The 20,951-nt window shown below is 44.5% G+C and overlaps 1 protein-coding gene across 3 annotated transcripts in view; it reads left to right on the forward strand.

Moving 5' to 3' along the window:
* The window catches only part of FNTB (farnesyltransferase, CAAX box, subunit beta), a 117,588-nt gene that overhangs the window by 80,456 nt on the left and 16,181 nt on the right, over positions 1-20,951 (forward strand). For all 3 annotated transcript variants that reach the window (XM_012464150.3, XM_064374937.1, XM_012464149.3), the window contains 5 exons: positions 4,237-4,383; positions 4,474-4,557; positions 10,019-10,105; positions 17,394-17,523; positions 20,538-20,670. In XM_012464150.3, coding sequence (XP_012319573.1) covers positions 4,237-4,383; positions 4,474-4,557; positions 10,019-10,105; positions 17,394-17,523; positions 20,538-20,670 — 581 coding nt within the window. The remainder of the gene's footprint in view (positions 1-4,236; positions 4,384-4,473; positions 4,558-10,018; positions 10,106-17,393; positions 17,524-20,537; positions 20,671-20,951) is intronic.

Below are 20,951 nucleotides of genomic sequence, written 5' to 3' on the forward strand. Positions count from 1 at the left end.
GGCCAGAATCAACCACTTTAGATCAGTCCTCAGCCATCACCTAAGTCCCAGTAAACTCCTTATAAGACTGAGAGGCAGTCACTGAGATCCCTGCTTTGAACTTGACCGTCTTACAGGGATTTACATACTCTCTAATGATGGAATGATAGAGTGGTGGTGTCCAGGAGAACTTGCTCTGATAATGGAAATGTTCTATATTCTGTAAATGTCCATAGATGTCTATAAATTTCTATAAATGTTTTATATTCGCCGCTAGCCACAGGTAGCTGTTGAGCACTTGAAATGTGGCTTGTGTGACTGAAGAGCTGAATTTTCCATTTTAAATAATTGAAAATTTAAATTGCCTCAAGTGGCTAGTGGCGGCCCATTGGACAGCACAGATGTATCTCATTGCTACTCAAAATGTGGTCCCCAGACCAGGAGCATTGCCATCACCTGGGAACTTACTAGAAATGAGGACTCTCAGGCCCATCTAGTTCTACTGAATTAGAGCTGCAGCTTCACAGTGTCCACAGGTGATTTCTGTGCAACTCAAGTTTGAGAAGCACTGATAACCGGCTGAACATTGGAGTCACATGGGGAGTTTTAAAAAAAATTCTGCCATCTGGGTCCCACCATAGTGATTCTGGTTTAATTGGAGTTAGGTGTGGCCTGGGTGTTGGGATTTTTAAGAACATCCCCAGGTAACTTTAGTTGGGCAGCAAGGACTTGCTATGGCTCAAACTTTGCGTGTATCTGAATCACCTGGGAATTTGTTTAAAAATACAGAGGCCCAGGATCCTTTCTGCCTCAGCAAGCCTCGGTCTCTGTATTCTTTATTAGCTTTCTACAGATTCTGGTGCACACACTTTGGGCCTGAAAATCCGTGATGTAGAAGATAGTTTCCCACTTCAGTGGTAACTGGCACGTAAGCTAGAATGAAACGCCTTGCCGACATTGAAGAAAATTGATCTGTTACACCTTTTAGTCATATTTCTACACGAATGATTTTGTGAATACTTGTTTTTCACAAAACGTGCCACTTGGTGTTTGTATAATGTTTTTGCTTGTAATTGTTTGTTTGTTGGTGAATGTCTTGTCTCTATAATAAGTTTTTCTCCTTCTACCTTTGTGAAAAAAAAATGATTTTTTTGTAGAGCTGGAGTCTCACTATGGTGGCCAGGCTAGTCTCAAACTCCTGGCTTTTTTTTTTTTTTTTTTGAGACAGAGTTTCGCTCTTGTTACCCAGGCTGGAGTGCTATGGCGCGATCTCGGCTCACCGCAACCTCCGCCTCCTGGGTTCAGGCAATTCTCCTGCCTCAGCCTCCTGAGTAGCTGGGATTACAGGCACGCGCCACCATGCCCAGCTAATTTTTTGTATTAGTAGAGACGGGGTTTCACCATGTTGACCAGGATGGTCTCGATCTCTTGACCTCGTGATCCACCCGCCTCGGCCTCCCAAAGTGCTGGGATTACAGACTTGAGCCACCGCGCCCGGCAAACTCCTGGCTTTAAGCTATCCTCCTGCCTTGGCCTCCCAAAGTGCTGTAATTACAGGCGTGAGCTGCCATGCCTGGTTTTTTTTTTTTTTTTTTTTTGAGACAGAGTCTTGCTCTGTTGCCAGGCGCCACGCTGGAGTGCAGTGGTGATCTCGGCTCACTGCAACCTCTGCCTCCCGGGTTCAAGCAATTTTCCTGCCTCACCCTCCCGAGTAGCTGGGACTATAGGTGCGTGCAACCTTTTTTTTTTTTTTCTTTTATAGATAGAAGTATCATTAACATTTTGGTTTTCAGAATTGCGAAGAAGTCTGTTAATGACAGCTGGTAGTTCATGGTCAACTTGCCAGTTCCTTAAGGTCCAAATTGGAAAGCTTTGGGATCAGGATGTTCTGTAATACGGAAGTGTCTGAGATCAAGAGAAGCCCAACCTCCAGCTACTACCACAGCCCCAGTCAGATGCAGCATGTCAGCTGAGGGAGGTTGGCATGGAGTGATGATATCAAGGTGTCTGGTACATTCAGATCCTAACTAATTCCAGTCTTTAGGTGACAGGGTCAGTAGTGTTGCGTTCGGCATGATTCTATCTTAGGAGCTGGGGAAGGAGTGGATAACTAGGTGATTCTTTTTCTTTCTTTTAAAAAATGTGCTGTTAAATTTTGTGTCAGCTAAAACCTTTTATCTTTGTGGTACAGAAAGCTCTTGGTATGCTAGTGCAGCCAGCCTTTGTTAGGGCATGAGTTTATTAGCTATTTATTTATTGGAAATGTCATAAGAATTGATGATTTGGAAGAAGGAACAAATTCAGGTCCTCTACAAAAATTAAGTGCTGTTAAAAATGTGTCACATACTGGGCATGGTGGCTCGTGCCTGTGATCCCAACACTTTGGGAGTCTGAGGTGGGAGGATTGCTTGAGCCCAGGAGTTCAAGATCAGCCTGGGCAACGTGCTGAAGCCCCATCTTTATAAAAAATACAAAAATTAGCCAGGTGTGGTGGTGTATGCCTGTAGTTCCAACTACTTGGGGGGCTGAGGTGTGAGGATAGCTTAGTCAGGGGAGGTCGAGGCTGTAGTGAGCTGTGATTGTGCCACTGCCCTGCAGCCTGGCAGACAGAGTAAGACCCTCTCTCAAAAAAAAAACAACAACAACAACACTATAGTGCCACATAATTGTCTTCAACTTCAGTTTCAATCCTTGTGTTTCTCACAGTAAAATTTTAGGCGCAAAAAGAAGTGTGTGTTGTTTCAACCTGTGACGTTTCAGGACTCACAGAGCAAGGCAGCAGCATTTGCTGTTGCTTTCCCTGCCCAGATAATGGGAAGTCTGAAATCAAAAGTAATTAAATGTGATCTTGTAAACAGTCATAAACTTGTGTCTTCATGGAGAGTAACTAGGCTATGTGGTCTTTCTGGGGCAGCAGTAGCAAGGAAATAATGAGGTGAAAGCACCCAGGAACGAAGGCCCCATTAACACTGCAAAGACAGTTTGCTTGTTCTAAGTGGAGGTTTCTCCTGACTGGAAGGCTGTGACCCAGCTGAGCTGTGGAGAAACAGCTTGCTAACCAGGGCTTTCCTGGGGCACCCTTTCTGGTGCTCTTCAGAGGACCCTGGACTGATAATAGGACTCTCTCGATTTCACCTAAAGCAAGGCTGTAACTTCTGCACAGCCTGATGCCAGGCTTGGAAGGAAACCCTCAGGAAACAGCTCCCCCCAGTGAGGGAGTGGGAGCCTGTTTGCATTAGTGTGGAGAATTCTCCAAGAACTCACAGGCTGGGAGGCATTCTCACGGTGAGTCAGCGCAGCTTCTCTCAGGTTTACTGCAATTAAGGTGAGCATGAGAGCAGCCTGCCTCTCTTCTATTCTTCCAGCCATGGAGGTAGGCCCCATTAAAAACATGTTTCTTGGCCGAGCGCGGTGGCTCATGCCTGTAATCTCAGCACTTTGGGAGGCTGCGGCGGGTGGATCACTTGAGGTCAGAAGTTTGAGACCAGCCTGGCCAATATGGTGAACCCTCATCTCTACTAAAAATACAAAAAGTGGCTGGGAGTGATGGCACACACCTGTAATCCCAGCTACTTGGGAGGGTGAGGCGAAAGAATTGCTCGAACCTAGGAGGCGGATGCTGCAGTGAGCTGAGATGCACTCTAGCTTGGGTGACAGAGGGAAACCCCGTCCCCCACAAAAAAATAAAGCTTGCTTCATACTGGTGGAAGGAATAGAAATCAGTGGCCCACAGCGGCTCAGGCAGCAGTGGGAGTGAGAAGACCTCTCTTGACGTGTTCGTGGTAGGCCTAGGTGATGGATGCTGACTAGGATAGTTAGTGTGGAAACAAGCAGTTGAACACCATGTTTTGGCAAAATTCAAAGGCTGGGAGGTTACCAAAGGCAAGGAGGAGGAGGCTGGTAACACAGGTCCAGGGCAGTGAGTTGAGTGGAAACTATGGGAAAGGTTTGTTTAGGAAGCGTGGGAGACTCTTACCCCATATTCACAAAAGCCTGTTTTTCCCAGCCTTGTGTTCCTTGCTTCATGACTAGACAAGTGCTTAAGAATGAAACTCAGAGGAGGAGGCAATAATGATAGCTGGGGAGAGAAAAAAGTCCTTTTGAGGAGGGGTTATATTCAGCAGGTGGGAGGAGGGAGGGTTTCCCCCACTTTTGGGGCAGGGGTGATCATTGGAAAGGCATGGAATCTGGTGGGAATTTGGTGTTTTGACATTAATGCTCTCTGACATTGTTTTTGCCCTTTGGCTGTGTACCTAGTGTGTGTCAGTTCCTGGAGCTATGTCAGAGCCCAGAAGGCGGCTTTGGAGGCGGCCCTGGTCAGTATCCACACCTTGCACCCACATATGCAGCAGTCAATGCACTGTGCATCATTGGCACCGAGGAGGCCTATGACGTCATTAACAGGTACAGGGAAAGCCATCAGCGACAGAAACCCAGAGGAGTTCCCCGCCTGCTGACACGCACTGACTGTTGCCTCTCCTGCCTCTTTCTCAGAGAGAAGCTTCTGCAGTATTTATACTCTCTGAAGCAACCTGATGGCTCCTTTCTCATGCATGTTGGAGGTGAGGTGGACGTGAGGTGAGTGGGGTTTGGCACAGGCTGCCACATCAGTTGACTCTAGAGCTCATCTGCCATTAGAGACGCCAAGCCTAAGGAACATCCTGGGGAAGCTGCTGCTTTGTCTTAGAATAACACATAGGATGACATGTCAGTGACACGTCAGAATCATTCAGATGTGATACATTGTAGGGTCCAGCCCTACAGGGTCCTGTGAGCCCCTCTCTACTGGTGCGGAGATGAGAAACTGGAAATAAGACACAAGACAGAGATTGAGAGAAAAAGAGTTTGGGCCCAGGGTCCACTACCAACCAAAGCACCGAGTCCGGCAGTGGCCCCGAGTGTCGCACACTCTGACTTTTATTGAATACAAAGCTGGGGGCAGGGTAGGTAGGGCGAGGCATTGGTGGTCAGTGATAGGGTCAAGTGCATCACGTGTCATAGGGATGGGGGCCCAGGACTTTCAAGCAGCCAAGATGAGGTAAGGAGCATAATGCGTCAGCACTTTTTCCATACTTGTCAAGAAAGAACAAAGACGTAAGATTTATCTTACTTTTACTGATTATGTCTTCTAAGAAAGGAACCAGGTGCAGAAGCGGAACATGAAAGTGGACATGGAACGTGACCACTGAAGCACAGCATCACGTAGAGACAGTTAAGTCCCCTGATGTTTGTAGGTGTGCCTGACAGGTGTCAGGCCCACCGCAAGAGCTTGGGGGAGTGGAGTTTTCTCCTGGCTCCTCTGAGGAAGGAGACATCTCCGACATCTCCTTCCATAGCGTGCTAAACAGCAGACGCTTTCCCAGCACTGGTGCTGCCGCATAGCCAAGGTGCCCTCCAGCAGCCCTTACACTGGTGTGACAGACGGCATAAAGCGTCTTGCCTTAGGGTCACTTCTTTCACAATGTCACCTTAGGTTCATACTTGAGACCTGAGAGGCATTAGGAAAAGATTATGCTGAGTGTGTGTGTATATATATCTTAATGATTACCTATGAATAACTAAGATCACCTGTGAATAACTAAGATCACCTGTGAATAACTACTATGGTTATATCTCTAGTTATTTTCTTCTTCATTATTTATATGGGAACAGGCTGAGGCTTCTGACTCCTGCCTGGGCATTTATGGCGTCTCCCCCTCCACAATACAGATGTCCTGGGGTGTCATTATCACTTGGCTTATTTTATGTAGATGTCAAAATGTAAGACAGAAACAAATGCTTTTGTTTTAGAAATTAAAAATACATATGTTTGGTATAAAATGATATACCACAGTATAAGTAACTGTATGGTGTAGCGTATTCCTTCACCTCTCTGGGATAAGGAGGAGGAGAAAGCTCAGCAGGGCTTCAGTAAATACCTTCTGAGGGAATTTGATGAATCATGAGAATGTCTCACACCTGAGGTCCTCCCGAGGCACATGAGTTTTTCTGGGAGGTGCAGAGAGCCTTGTAGGCCAAGAGAGTGCAGTGCAATAAAACCGCATTAACTGATTGGTGCCAGTTGGCTTGAAGTTATTACTTTCCTCCATAAGTGTCTGATGTTCCAAGCAAGTTGCTTCCTCACCTGGCAGATTACTTATGAGGCATACCAGGAATTCATTGCATAAGCTATTTTTCTAAGATGGTGGCTCATTGAGATTTTATGCCGTTTTCTTATTTAGTTGAGAAATACATTTTGTGAGGTTTCTGTAGCAAAGCCATCTTTCTGCCTATGTTTAATTGGGTTTGCTTCTACACAGGTTAATATTCTGGCTTAAGCATCGGGCTTAACCATTGTTTTGAAAGTATAGGGGAGAAAAAAACGAACGTTGTAGAGCATAAAATATATTACAGATAATAGCGGGTAATCAGCCTGCAAAAGCCTTTAGTTAAAGATACTCTTCTATCTCTAACTTGTCTGATCCAAACAAAAAATTAGATTTGGATCTGTATATACCAGTGAAGCCAGTAGGACTAGTGAGGTAAAGCAGTATGTATTGATTCTTCTTAAGGAAAATGTTAAAAGAGTTGATTCCCCTTGTAGCCAGTACATTTTCATTCCTGTTGTGTAGCTGTTCCCCCTAAATATGCAGTCTCTCAAACTTAGCTTTGAAAAACTTACTAAGATTATTAGGCCAAAGCAAACAAATCATAGTAGGATCTTGGTATTTTATCAGGCCTTTTTCAGCTATGATTATTTGCTGCCTTATTCATTCCAGCACCAATTTTTTTCTATGTTCTTTATTTATATGCGCGAGACAAATGCTAAGAAACTTCTCCAGTAAGACAGATTGGTTCCCCTGCAGAGCACCGTAGCCATAGTCTTCTCCAACCTTTGCTCTTTGGGTGACGCTCTGCCATTCATGCCCATGCTCTCTATTACGTAAAGGACTAAAGATATGAATGATTGAGAAAAGCTAGTAGATTACATCCATTTTCCTTGCTTTGCCTCGTTTCTAGTACCCCGATTCCATCATTTTTCACTTGGCGCTTCTTTAATTGTCCTTTGCCTGGAAGCATCAGCCAATCCTCAGGAGTGCTTGTTTGGGTGAATTTGACTTGGAGAGAAGCAGCAGTGACCGGGGAGAGTTTGACATCTGGAAACTAGCTCGCTGCCCTTCTGGTATAGACAGCAGTCTCTGGATGATCTTTCTGCCCTGTTACACTGCAGATAGTTTCAGAGATGAGCCTACTCAAGGGTTTATAACTCCAGTGTACTGCAAAAAATCAAATCACAGTGAACTCATAGCAAGCACCATTTTTTCTCAATTCTTAAGAAAGGAAGGAGTCATTATTCCTGACCTCTTAATCTAGGTTATATAACCTGAAACATTCTGTGAGGATAATAAGGTAGAGGCAGGGATCTAGCATTTGCAAAAGTTTGATGTGAGAGCATGTGTTGTTCAAGAAAGGACAAATTCAGTGTTGAAGTACAGATGGCCTGTTGGGCAGGGGAGCAGTGGAGCTGGAGGGACAGGCTGGGAACAGGCCATAGAGGCCCTGAAATCTCCTATGGAGTCTGGAGTTTATTCTGAGGAGTTTTAAGGGAGCAGTATGATCTGATCTGTATTTTCTTAGAAGTTCTCCAAGTGCAGTGATGGATTGTAGTATTCCAATAAAAGCCCTCTGATTTCAGGGCTGGAGGGAGAGAGACCAGGAAGACTCCATGCTGAAGAAGGCTTGAATTTGGGTGATGGCAGCAAGGATGGAAAGTTAGTGGGCAAATTTGAAGGGTGCGATGACTGGGTGGACGGAAAGGGGGAGAAATACATGAAAAGGTTGTATCCTGTTTCCTCCCTGTCTCAGTGTGAAACCTGGGACTCCTGTCTTCTGTCATCACTTCTTAGTTCTCCCACTTGTGAGACGCAAACTGTATTATAGGTCGCCTCCTACTTCAGAAGTCACAATAGGATTTAAGAGCAAATGCATTTGAGCCTCTTTAAGAGGCCCACGACTGCAAGGAAATTAGATCAGGTCTTCAAAGTTAGCTGATGGTAGATGATCACATTTGGCATTGGCACATGTGACTCTTATGTGCTCCCAATGTCTGCTGGTGGAACTAAACCTCCACTGTGTCTTTGGCTGATAAAAATGCTGGTAGGATCATAATGCATGCAGCTTCTGCAGAGACTTCTTTGGAATACCTCAGTAAGTTTGGCTTCATGTTATGTCTATACTGAGCAAGATGGAAACCAGGGCCGAGCGTGGTGGCTCATGTCTGTAATCTCAACACTATGAGAGGCCAAGATGAGAGAATCACTTGAGGCCAGGAGTTCAAGACCAACCTGGGCAGCATAGCAAGACCCTGTCTCGACAAAATTAAAAAAAAAAAAAAATTAGCCAGGTGTGGTAGCCTACACCTGTAGCCCCAGCTGCTTGGGAGGCTGAGGCAAGATCAGTTGAGCTCAGGAGTTCGAGTTTGCAATGAGCCATGATAGCACCACTGCACTCTAGCCTGGGCAACAAAGTGAGATCCTATCTTAAAAAAAAAAAAAAAATGGACTGAGCATGGTGGCTTAGGCCTGTAATTCTAGCACTTTGGGAGGCCAGGTGGGCAGATCACGAGGTCAGGAGTTTGGGACCAGCCTGGCCAATATGGTGAAACCCTGTCTCTACTAAAAATACAAAAATTAGCTGGGCGTGGTGGCACATGCCTGTAGTCCCAACTACTTGGGAGGCTGAGGCAGAAGAATTGCTTGAACCCATGAGGCCCAGCTAATTTTTGTATTTTTAGTAGGGGCAAGTTCTCACCATGTTGGCCAGGCTGGTCTCGAACTCTTGACCTCAAATGATCCACCTGTCTCAGCCTCCCAAAGTGCTTGGATTACAGGGGTGCACCTGGCCAGGAGAAGGATTTTTGAGCAGAAATTAAACCAGTGATTTTTGTCTTCCCCATGCTGGATATTTGAAAAAAAACCATAGAGAGGAAGAGAAGGCAGTCTGTGTATGTATTCCATGATAGAGGGAGAAGCTGAAATAAAATGTGCTCCAAGAAGAATTAGGGCTGGGAGGATAGAATGGCAAGAATGATTCCAAATCAAGTATAATAATATTTTTTTTTTTAATAGGCTGGGCGTGGTGGTTCACGCCTATAATCCCAGCACTTTGGGAGGCCGAGGTGGGTGGATTGCTTGAGGCCAGGAGTTCGCAACCAGCCTGGCCAGCATGGCTAAACCCCATCTCCACTAAAAATGCAAAAATTAGCCGGGCATGGTGGCATGGGCCTGTAATCCTAGCTACTCCGGAGGCTGAGGCAGGAGAATCACTTGAGCCCAGGAGGCGGAGGTTGCAGTGAGCTGAGATCGTGCCACTGCACTCCAGCCTGGGCGACAAAATGAGACTGTCTCAAAAACAAAAACAAAACAAATAGACGTGTACCTTTTTCATTTAACTTGTGTGTCTGAGTGTGTACTAGGGAGGGGTTTGAAATCAAGGCTCTTTTCTCCCTGTAGAGGTTTAAGGAGTATATTGGAGTGGACTCACCTATTCCTTTCCTTGTTTGGTCTAATACAGTTTGGTGGCCTGTTTTACAGTTTATCTGTTACAGAAAAAGTACAGTGAATCTTTAATGTGTCCAGGCTGTAAACAGAAATCCTGGATCTGAAACAGTACTAACATCTGAATGAATGAGCATATCAAGAGTACCTGAATGATACCATCGATTTATAGCAAACATTATAGATCTTTGAAAGAAGAGCTGAATCCACTTTTGACATGAATTGATCTGGCTGTTATTTCCTCTGATGTAGATTGGCCCATGTGGAGGTAGGGAGAATAGAATGTCATGTTCTTTCACTGAAGCCATGCTGTGAGCAACTCTATCCAAATAGAATGTCACACCTCTCAGTTGGAGACCCAGGAGGACTGACTGTGTGCCAGGAGTGAGGACAGGAGGTGATTATAGCTTACTAGGCAAGGCGAGCAGTTTGCCCTTGGAGTTCACCGAGCCTCGTTAGCTCTTCCGTAGAGCTTAATGTGATTCCCATTTCTGTCTTTCCAGAAGCGCATACTGTGCCGCCTCCGTAGCCTCTCTGACCAACATCGTCACTCCAGACCTCTTTGAGGGCACTGCGGAATGGATAGCAAGGTGAGAGAAGCCAGGATTTCTCCTGGCCTCTTGGAGAGCAGGCGGTCACGACTCTACTTCAGAAAAATAAAGAAAATGAAAAGGGACTTGGGAGGGAATACAAAAATCGCAGGAGATACATTAGGTTTATCTAATGATTTTTTAAAAATACTTAAAATGTCTTCCTTTTTCCAAACTTTCTTTAATGCTATATTATATTTTAGATTGGCAAAGATAAAAAAAACCACCTTGGTAAACAATATTGGTGACAGTGAATTGATTTAACCAGTTTTTAGAGCAATTTGACAATATATCAAAGGTGCCCTTGTGTAGGACCCAGTCATTCCACTCCTACAGAAACTTGCACACACACGGGAGACAGGAGCACAGGACTTGTTTATATGAGCAAAAAGTGCTGCGCGAGGTGGCTCACGCCCGTAATCCCAGCACTTTGGAAGACCGAGGCAGGTGGATCACCTGAGGTCTGGAGTTCGAGACCAGCCTGACCAACATGGAGAAACCCCGTCTCTACTAAAAATACAAAAATTAGCCAGGCATGTGGTTCATGCCTGTAATCCCAGCTACTCAGGAGGCTGAGGCAGGAGAATTGCTTCAACTCAGGAGGCAGAGGTTGCGGTAAGCCAAGATCGTGCATTGCATTCCAGCTTGGGCATCAAGAGTGAAGCTCCGTCTCAAAAAAAGAAGCAAAAAGCTGGAAACAGATTCAATGCTTATAAGTACAAGATGGGTAAGTGTGGTATAGTTGCATCAGTGTATAATATAGCAGTCAAAATGAATGAACTAGAGTTATGTGGATCAATATGGAAAAATCTCTATGTTGAGTTAGAATGAAAAGAAAATACAAAGAAAGCCCCAAAACCATACAGATTAGCACATTTACTTAAAATTTGAAACATGCAAGAAAATTCTATATTGTTTCTGAGAAGAATCGTGTGGTAATAATATAAAAACATACATAGGAAAGATGAAACACCAAATTTAGCATGGTGATTCCTGCTGTGGGGAGAGCAAAGGAAACGAGATAAGTCTACACAGGAGACTTCAGCTGTAATAGTTAACAACGAAGACCTGAAGTATATACGACTAATTCTAAGCTAGGTATTAGATACATGTATGTTCTGTATTTTATTTGCTATACTTTCCTGGATGCTTCAAATATTTCATAATTTTAAAAAGCAAAAGGTATATGAGAAACATTATGATGGAATGATAGCCAAGCTGAGATATTGTTTTAGTTAAAAAATTTTTATTTTTATCAAAATAGTATGTATTACCATGTAAATATAATTTACAGTGATACCAGATGATATGTTGAAATCATATTTGCTTTTTTGTGTAACTTTCAATGTCCTGGAGTTAATGGATATATCGTGAATATACTTATCATGAATTCCTTCCCAAATTCTCTGTCAGAGCTATAAAAAAATTACTCTAAACACAGTCAAACCCTTCAGGTAACCTGTCTCTGTGTGTGCGTGCGTTTTGAGTCGCCCCTCCTGGGGCCCTCTGCCCTCCTGCTTTGGTCTGGACAGATTGCTCTCAGCTTGCTGCACAGCAGGCATCCCGAAGCTTCCTTTCAGCATGAAATTCACTTCACTTCTCTCCTTTGTTGAAGTCGCTGTCCTCTTTTTTCTTGGTTTTCTTATTCTCATGAAGCATGTACTTCAACAGATCCCAAAAAAGGGTACCTTGGAGATGCATTTTTAAGATCTTGCGTGTTATCTGTGTTCTAATCTCACACTTAATTATTTGGTTAGAGATTTCTAAATTGGAAATGGTATAAACTGTATTCTTTCTGAGTTTTGTAAGCATTGCTTTGTTATCTTCTAGGTTCCAATGTCATTGTTAATAAGGCTGATAATAATAGTAACCAGTGTTTATTGAGGACTGTTATGCTCAATAGTAAGGTAGCTATAGTTGACAGCTGGAGAGTAGGCACTGCCTGTGTTTGGTTCTCATTTATATTTTGCGTTTCTCAGCTGAGATTTCCCATCTTTTTATTCTTTATGAGTGTATTTTTCTTCACTTTGCTGTGGTAAGTATGTAATTATAATGTCTGCTTTAAATTGCTTGTCTGGGAATTTCCACATCTGTGTGTCCTGAGTTGGCATGTCAGCTCCATGAGTCTTCCTGTGCCAAGTGACGTTGTGTTGTATCCTGGACATTGTGAAATGATAGTGGAGGTGTCATATAACAGAATGGTATGGATTCTGTTGGGTTGCTCCGAAGGGTGTTGGTGTTTTCAGTTTAGCAGGCAATCAGCTTGTCCAGACTCAAGCTGCAAACAGCCACTCCTGCAGCGGCTCAGAGCTCAGTTCTTGCTTAGAAGTTGCTTTGTTTCCCCAGCACGTGTGTGGAAACTTGAACTGAGTTTAAACGCAGAATTTGGGATTTTTCTTCTTTGACTTTCCTGTTTCTGGATTCCTCTGCAGTTTCTGGCAGCCTGCGTCTTCCTGCCAGAAGGATGGTTGGCTTCCCATTAGAGGGTTGGCTGCCCGCCCCAGACCCCTGACCCCTGGCCTGCTGCTGCCGCCCTGGGCTACAGCTGCCATCCTGAGGGCAAACCAGAGAGAAAAAGTTGTGGGGGAAGGGAGGGACTAACTGTGTGCTGTTCTCTGTTCCAAGTTTCAAACTGCCCCAAAATCTGCCTGCCTTTTTTCAGTCAGCTGAGCCCTCAGGAAGCTGTTTTTTTGTATTTTGTTTAGTGTACAGCCGTCATTTGCAGGAGGGTTGATTGGTTAGGCACTGACTAGATGCGGAACTCTGACAGCCTGGCTTTGAAGCCCAGTTTTGCCTTTTCTCTTCTCTTCTCTTCTTTCTTCCTCTTTATCTCTCTTTCATTGTCTCTTTCTTTCTTTCTTTTTTGAGACAGAATCTTTTGCACAGGCTGGAGTGTAGTGGTGTGATCACAGGTCGATACAGCCACCACTTCCCGGGCACAGGCAGTCCTCCCATCTCAGCCTCCCAAGTAGCTGGGACAACAGGCACGTGCCACCATAGTTGGCTAATGTTTTAAAAAAATTTTTTGTAGAGATGGGGTCTGTCTGTGTTGCCCAGGTGGGGCTTGAACTCCTGGGCTCAGGCCATCCACCCACCTTGACCTCCCAAAGTGCAAGGATTACAGGCATGAGCCACTGCGCCTGCCTTTTTTTTCTTTTTTTTTGAGACAGGGTCTCGCTCTGTTGCCCAGGCTGGATTGCAGTGATATGATCACGGCTCACTAAAGTCTTGACCTCCTGGGCTCAAGCAGTCTTCCCACCTCAGCCTCCTGAGTAGCAGAGACCACAGGTGTACACCATGACACCTAGCTAATTAAAATTTCTTGTAAAGACAGAGTCAAACTGTGTTGCCAAGGCTGGTCTCGAACTCCTGGTTTCAAGCAGTCTTCCTGCTTCAGTCTCCCAGAGTGCTGGAATTACAGGTGTGAGCCACCATGGCCAGCCTCCCATTTCTAATTAGCTTTGTGCTTGGACAAGTTATTGCACTGCTCTGTGTCATAGTTTCCTTATATGTCAGGTGGTGGGATACTGAATTTTATTAATTTAATTTATTTGTTTTTTGAAACAGGGTCTCACTTTGTCACCCAGGCTGGGGTGCAGTGGTATGATCTTGGCTTACTGCAGCCTTGACCTCCTGGGTTCAAACGATCCTCCTGCCTCAGCTTTCCAAGTAGCCAGGACTATAGACGCATGCCGCTGCACCTGGCTAATTTTTGTGTTTTTAGTAAAGACGAGGTTTCTCCATATTGCCCAGGCTGGTCTTAAACCCCTGAGCTCAAGCAGTCCTCCCAAAGTGCTGGGATTATAGGCGTGAGCCACCACACCCAGCTTTTAAATTTTATATTAAGCTGAAATACAAAGAAATCAAGTGGATTCCATTGTGCTGTACTGCCTGCTAGTGCCATTATGATTCCTAATTCTCTTTATGTTTTTTTCATCTGTCTCTTTCTCCATCCCCATCCTGTCCTCCTTTAAGGCTTATTCTTTTTTTTTTTTTTTTTTTTTGAGATGGAGTCTTGTTCTGTCACCCAGCCTGGAGTGCAGTGGCATAATCTCAGCTCACTGCAACCTCAGGTACCCGCCACCACGCCCAGCTATTTTTTGTATTTTTACTAGAGATGGGGTTTCACTGTGTTGGTCAGGCTGGTCCCAAATTCCTGACCTCAAGTGATCTGCCCTCCTTGGCTTCCCAAAGTACTGAGATTTACAGACATGAGCCACTGTGCCCAGCCTGGAATCTTTATTCTTGTTCGGAAACTTGATGATGAATCTAGATGTGGATTATTTTTCATTAATTGTGCTGGGCACTCAATTTGGAAGTACATATGCTTTAGTACTAAGAAACTTCATTATAGTATTTCTTTGATAATTTCTTCTCTTGCATTTTCTGTGTTTGCTTTTTTGTTTGGTTGGTTGTTTTTTTTTTTGTTTTTTTTTTGAGACGGAGTCTTGCTGTTGTTGCCCGAGCTGGAGTGCAATGGCACAATCCTGGCTCACTGCAACCTCTGCCTCCCAGGTCCAGCAATTCTCCTGTCTCAGCCTCCTGAGTAGCTGAGATTACAGGCTCCCACCACCATGCCTGGCTAATTTTTGTATTCATAGTAGAGATGGGGTTTCACCATGTTGGCTAGGCTGGTCTTGAACTCCTGACCTCAGACCTCAGGTGATCTGCCTACCTTAGCCTCCCAAAATGCTGGGATTACAGGCATGAGCCACCACTCATGCATCCATTTTTTTTACTTTTGAGACAGGGTCTCATTGTGTCTCCCAGGTTGCAGTGCATTGATGCCATCATGGCTCACTGCAGCCTTGACTTTCCAGGCTCAAATGATCATCCCACCTCAGCCTCCTGAGTAGTTGTGACGTTAGACATCCACCACCATGCCCAGCTAATTTTATAAACTTTTGTAGAGACAAGGCCTTACTTACCACATTGCCCAGGTTGGTCTCAAACTCCCGGGCTGAAGGCCTTACCACATTGCCCAGGTTCGTCTCAAATTCCTGGGCTATAAACTCTCTCTTTTGTAGAGACAAGGCCTTACCATGTTGCCCAGGTTGGTCTCAAACTCCCTGGGCTCAATCCTCCCGCTGTGGCTTCCTGAAGTGCTCGGATTTCAGGTGTGAGCCATGGTGCCCAGCCTCTTATTGATTGATTGGGATGGAGCCTTGCTAGTAGAGATGGAGTTTTACCATGTTGATCAGGCTGGTCTCAAACTCCTGACCTCAAATGATCCTCCTGCCTTGGCGTCCCAAAGTGCTGGGATTACAGGCATGAGCCATAGAACCTAGCCAGAATATGACATCCCATTAGTACATTTGATTGACTGACTTTTAAAATAATTTGTTGCCTGGTTTCCATCTCTTAATCCTTCTTCCTGTACTTTGAGAGATGCTCTTACTATTTTGCTTCTAATTCTCTTGTTTTTATTTGTGTAATCCTATTTTTGGTCTTCCAGAGCTCAGTTTTACTCCCTGACTACTTTTTAATATACTTGTTCTTTTCTGGGGATATTTTATCCTTTCAGTAGTCTTACTTCATATAATATTGTATGTAAAGATACAACTTTAAAAGGTTTTCTTCTGTTCTCTGTCTTATTTTCTTCAATTTATTTTTGTTTGGGTCTCCTTCTCTTTCATAGTAGAGACTGTGGTCAAATGTCTGGTACTCTACAGCTGTCTGTTCGTGTTTAAGGGTCCAGCAGTGAAAAGCTGCTGGGGAGCTCTGTGTGAGGGTCGGCAGGATCAAGCCATTCGTTGGGGAATTCTCAAAGCAATATCTGTAGGCTCTTTCCCTTGGGCTTATCAGTTCTCTCAGAGAGAAATCTTCTCTATTCAGGCTTGGAGTATGAAACTGGCAGCCTTGTGTGAAATACACAAAGGGAATGGGGCTAGGGGTATTGTATTGAGATTGCTGCCTCTCAATCCCATTTGGTACAGTGCTCCCTCCTCCTCTTAGCTTGTTGGAGAATCTGGAATTCAGATCCTTTTGATTAAACCTCAGAAACTTCCCATCTTCTGCTGGCTTTGAGTAGGGGACTTAAAGGTCTGATTCTTATATAGGTTTGCAGCCAACAAACTTGGTTCAGATGCATTCCACTTTGCAGAGGTACCTGTATCTCTAATCTTCAGCCTTTTATTGGAGCAGATCACCTTGCTTTTTGCTGCCCCTCTCCCACCCCTACCCTTTGGCTAGGGAAGGTTTGTCTATTCTGCTAAGTCAGTTATTTCTTACCCTTCTTGTGTTAGTCCATTTTGCATCACTATAAAGGAATACCTGAGGCTGGGTAACTTACAAAGAATAGAGATTTATTTGGCTCACGGTTCTGCCATCGCCACCTGGCCTAATTATAATTTAAAAAAAATTATTTTTGAATAGTTTAAAGATTAATTATAAAAACTTTTTGAAGAAAGAGTAGAACAAAAAGGAAAAATATTGCTAGTAGACCTGTTCTCAAAGATCACCAGAGGCCAGGTGCAGTGGCTCATGCCTGTAATCCCAGCATTTTGGGATGCTGAGGTGAGAGGATTCCTTGAGGTTAAAGTTCAAGACCAGTCTGGGTAACATGGCAAAGCGCCATCTCTACAAAAAATACAAAAACTTGGCTGGGTATGGTGGCACGCACCCATAGTCCCAGCTACTTGGGAGGCTGAGGTGAGAGGATTACCTGAGTCCAGGACGTTGAGGCTGCAGTGAACCGTGATCTGTAGTCAGCCTGGGTAACAGAGTTTAGACCCTGTTTAAAAAATAAATGATCACCAGAATTAGCAATCACTTTTCAATTTTATTTTAACTTGATGGTTATCACCCTGTATATATATGATTTTATAACTTTTCCCAAAGAGTAATACTTTGAATTACTATGTTTCTTACACAAGCAGGCTGTTTCTAAGTGTCTGGGTTTTTAACATTTTATAGTTTTTATTGTACTAATTTTTTTAGAGACCTAGTCTCGCTTGTTCACCCAGGCTGAAGCACAATGTCGTGATAATAGCTCACTGCAGCCATGGATTCCCGGCCTCAAGTGATCTTCTTGCCTTAGTCTCCTGAGCAGCTGGGATTACACATGGGAGCCACCAGGCCCAACTTCTTCTAATTTTTTTTTTTTTTTTTTGAGAAGACATTTCCAAAAGTTAATTAGTTGGCATCTTTTTTTCTTTTTTTTCATTCATAGTTGTGATGGCTCACACCTTAATCTGAGTGAACTCTTTCTCTGCCACCTAGGATGATCCTGGACTTGTGTGTGTCCACTCACCTGCCACTCAATCTGCTTTTCTCAATCTCTTCTTAGGTGTCAGAACTGGGAAGGCGGCATTGGTGGGGTACCAGGGATGGAAGCGCACGGCGGCTATACCTTCTGTGGCCTGGCCGCGCTGGTAATCCTCAAGAAGGAACGTTCCTTGAACTTGAAGAGCTTATTAGTAAGTGTCTTTCGAGCCATCCTCCTCCCAGGCCCCAGGTCATTGTGATGTGATTGTACTCAGACATGTAGGCTTCAGGAGAGTTTGGCTATGGTAAGGGCTAACAGAGTCAGCTCTGTTGCAACACAGAGGAAGGAGTGAGCAGCTGCTCTGTCTTGGCTCCCCTTTCTGCCTTTCTGTCTTCCTGCTTAGAACTTTTAATAGTGTGTAGACTACATAGACTGTGTCCTGCAGACATCTGGTGTGAGCAGAGTACCTTCCTTATACTTCAGTTTTGTAGAATTAGAGGTTATTGTGCATTACAGAAAGATTCTCCTAAGAGGAAAAGTTACAAGAAGAGCTTTGCAGCGTTTTGAAACCAAACTTTTATTGCCTGCTGCACTATGTAAACATTTAGTACCTACATTTAAATGAGTTGTCTAGGCAGCGCTGGCTAATTGCATTAAAAAGGCAGCTCAAGCATTTATATCTGGACCCTAAGCTCCTGGCCAATATTCAGAAGAAGCTCAGAAAGCAGTCAGCTTCACGGAGTCACTAGATTATAGTTAAATGATGCATGGGTGCACAGACACACACATCTCCACAGCCACCAAGGAGAAGGCATTCCCCATCATGTAATTTGGGGAGCATGTACCCCCGACCATGATCTCAAAGCAAACCAGCTGCAACTGACACGCAGCGCCTCTCCCTGAGTTCAGATGCCAGGCTCCTGTTGTGCGATCCATCGTGAGCTTCCTAGAGTTTCTGTTGTACTCAGTAGAGCTGTAACCTGCAGTGTCTTGCCTTCACCTTCAGAAAGCCTTTTTAAAGATTCTTGAAGGCTTGAAGGCTTATGCTGAAACGGCCAACTTTGTGTGCTGAACTTGAGAGTTTCTCAGATGTTTTAAAATCTGATCACCAGTAAGGGATGAAATGAAAAAGTGCCATCTCCCAGGCAGAAATCAGGAATGTGATTAGGGAGTCCTCAGTTATGATGCCAGTGTTCTAGATTTGAACCCTGTCCCTACTGCTTCTGAGATGTGGGACCTTGGCCAAATTGTCTAATCTCTTTTAGCTTGATATTTTTTTCTTTTATAAGGTAGGGACAACAATCCTTATTTTTTGAAGGTTAAAGGAAAGAACATTTATAAACAGCCTGGCACATAGTAGGTGCTTAATAAATGTTAGTGTCCCTCTAACCCAGGGTAATAATCTTTTTGGCACAAGGGACCAGTTTTGTGGGAGACAGTTTTTCCGTGGACCTGGGGTTGGGGGATGGGATGGGGGTGATGGTTTTGAGATGATTCAAGTACACTACATTTATTGTGTACTTTATTTTTTATTATTATTACATTGTAATATATAATGAAGTAATTATACAACTCACTATAATGTAGAATCAGTGGGAGCCCTGAGCTTGTTTTCCTTCAACTAGACAATCCCATTTGGGGGTGATGGGAGACAGTAACAGATCATCAGGCATTAGACTCATATAGAGCATGCAGCCTAGATGCCTGGCACACACAGTTCACAATAGGGTTTGCGCTCCTCTGAGAATCTAATGCTGCCACTGATCTGTCAGGAGGTGGAGCTCAGGTAGTAATGTGAGCAGTGAGGAGCAGCTGTAAATGCAGATGAGGTTTTGCTGGCTCACCTACCACTCACCTTCTGCTGTGCAGCCTGGCGTGACCTGGGGGTTAGGGACCCCAAACTACTCCCATTTGCTTTGGGAGAAGTAGGACCCGTATCTGAAGTATGAATTCTTATAGCCCAAGGAAACAGAACAAATCCATGGGCTTGGGCCCTGGAAAAAATAAACTAGTCTGCTTAAAAACATTTCAGCCCTGCGTTAAGTAGAAATGAAGAATGGACTTCCTGCTGCAGCGCCTGCTTTCTCTTTACCTGCCTAATGTTTAGCCCACTTCCATTACCTGCTGGAAGCACTGCTTCATTTAAGACCAACCAAGGATATCTAAGTACCTGAATCTGCAGTGCAGTGTTTTATGTCTCTTAAGAATTTGTGACTGTGACTCTCTTTGGGCAGGTGTTGCCTTGAACAGGGATATAATATAAACTACAGCTTTTAGGGGAGGGCTGGCCCCCACTTCCATCAAGGGTCCCAGTGGCTTCTTTCAGGAACTTTACCTAGTAAGACTCTAGATACAGGGAATGCCCTACCGTGTACCCTTTCAGTTCAGTGAGGCAGCCTGTAAGTCCGTGGCTGGAATGGTCTAGGTGGGCTAGGGAGGGAAATGGAAATGTCGTGTCTGCTCAGCCAGTTGGTTCTGCTTATTCCCAGGGACCAAACCCATGACTATCTTGATCTTTGTAGTAGAGTGTGTTTAGAAAACTTATAGATAAGCAAGGAATGGTGGTATCGTGTGTGACCACTGAGTGACATCAAGACGTATTTTACATCTTCACAGTAAAAGATTTTCTTGTATCAGCCACAGATGGACAGAGTTGTCATTTGGTAATCAGAATGAATGGCGTCTGCTTTCAGGCCTGCTGGTGACTTGCTAAGAGACCTCGGGTCAGTTTCCCCAGGTGCCAAGTAAAAGTGAGAAGCAGCTTGAGATCATCTGATGGCATGTAGCACAAAATTCCATTTATCTGCTTTTAATACACTTCCCTTAGCAGGGAAGTAATAAGAAATGAGTCACTGGTAGTCTTGCCTCAAATTTCCAACTTAAGCCATGTTTATTCAGAGACTTTGAAGATATCCTTACAAACCAGCTTGGCCTCTTTATCCTCTCAGCACTGGCACTGCTTTGGAACCCAGGAAAAGGTAGTTGTCTGCTAGACATTGAGCAGAGATCAGAGCTGGATGCCTCCAGGATTGGCTTAAATGCTTCACTCTGTGTCTGTGGCAGTGAGAGGAGGGAAAGGAAGAAAACCAGAGCACTGAAACTGGAGTGCCCAGCAGCCACGAGACGGGAAACCCTCCATCCCACAGATTGATTACTGGAGATCCTGTTGGGCTGGATTTTGTCTCTTTTAGGCTACAACTGCCTTTCCCATCTGTGTCTCCTCAGCAATGGGTGACAAGCCGGCAGATGCGATTTGAAGGAGGATTTCAGGGCCGCTGCAACAAGCTGGTGGATGGCTGCTACTCCTTCTGGCAGGCGGGGCTCCTGCCCCTGCTCCACCGTGCACTGCACGCCCAAGGTGAGCCTGGGGAGCTGTTCGCTGGGGCTAGATGAGTGCCTTCCACTACTCACAAAGTGTGGAAGCCCAGCGTGCTTTTTTAGAGGTGTTGAAATGAGCTCTGTCTCTCCTGGATTTTGAGCGCCCTGTGTGGAACCTCATGCCACGGGGCATGCGAATGCAGAGTACGATTTGGTTTCATTGGTTTAGTGTCATTTTTTGCTTCTTCAAATTGGCTATGACAGAATGAGCTCCCTTGAAATTGCTACGGGGAGCAGGGAGGAAGTGGGTGCTGCTTCTGT

Source organism: Aotus nancymaae, unplaced genomic scaffold (genome assembly GCF_030222135.1).
Source record: "Aotus nancymaae isolate 86718 unplaced genomic scaffold, 86718_ANA_hifiasm-v0.15.2.pri h1tg000011l, whole genome shotgun sequence".
NCBI lineage: Eukaryota > Metazoa > Chordata > Mammalia > Primates > Aotidae > Aotus > Aotus nancymaae.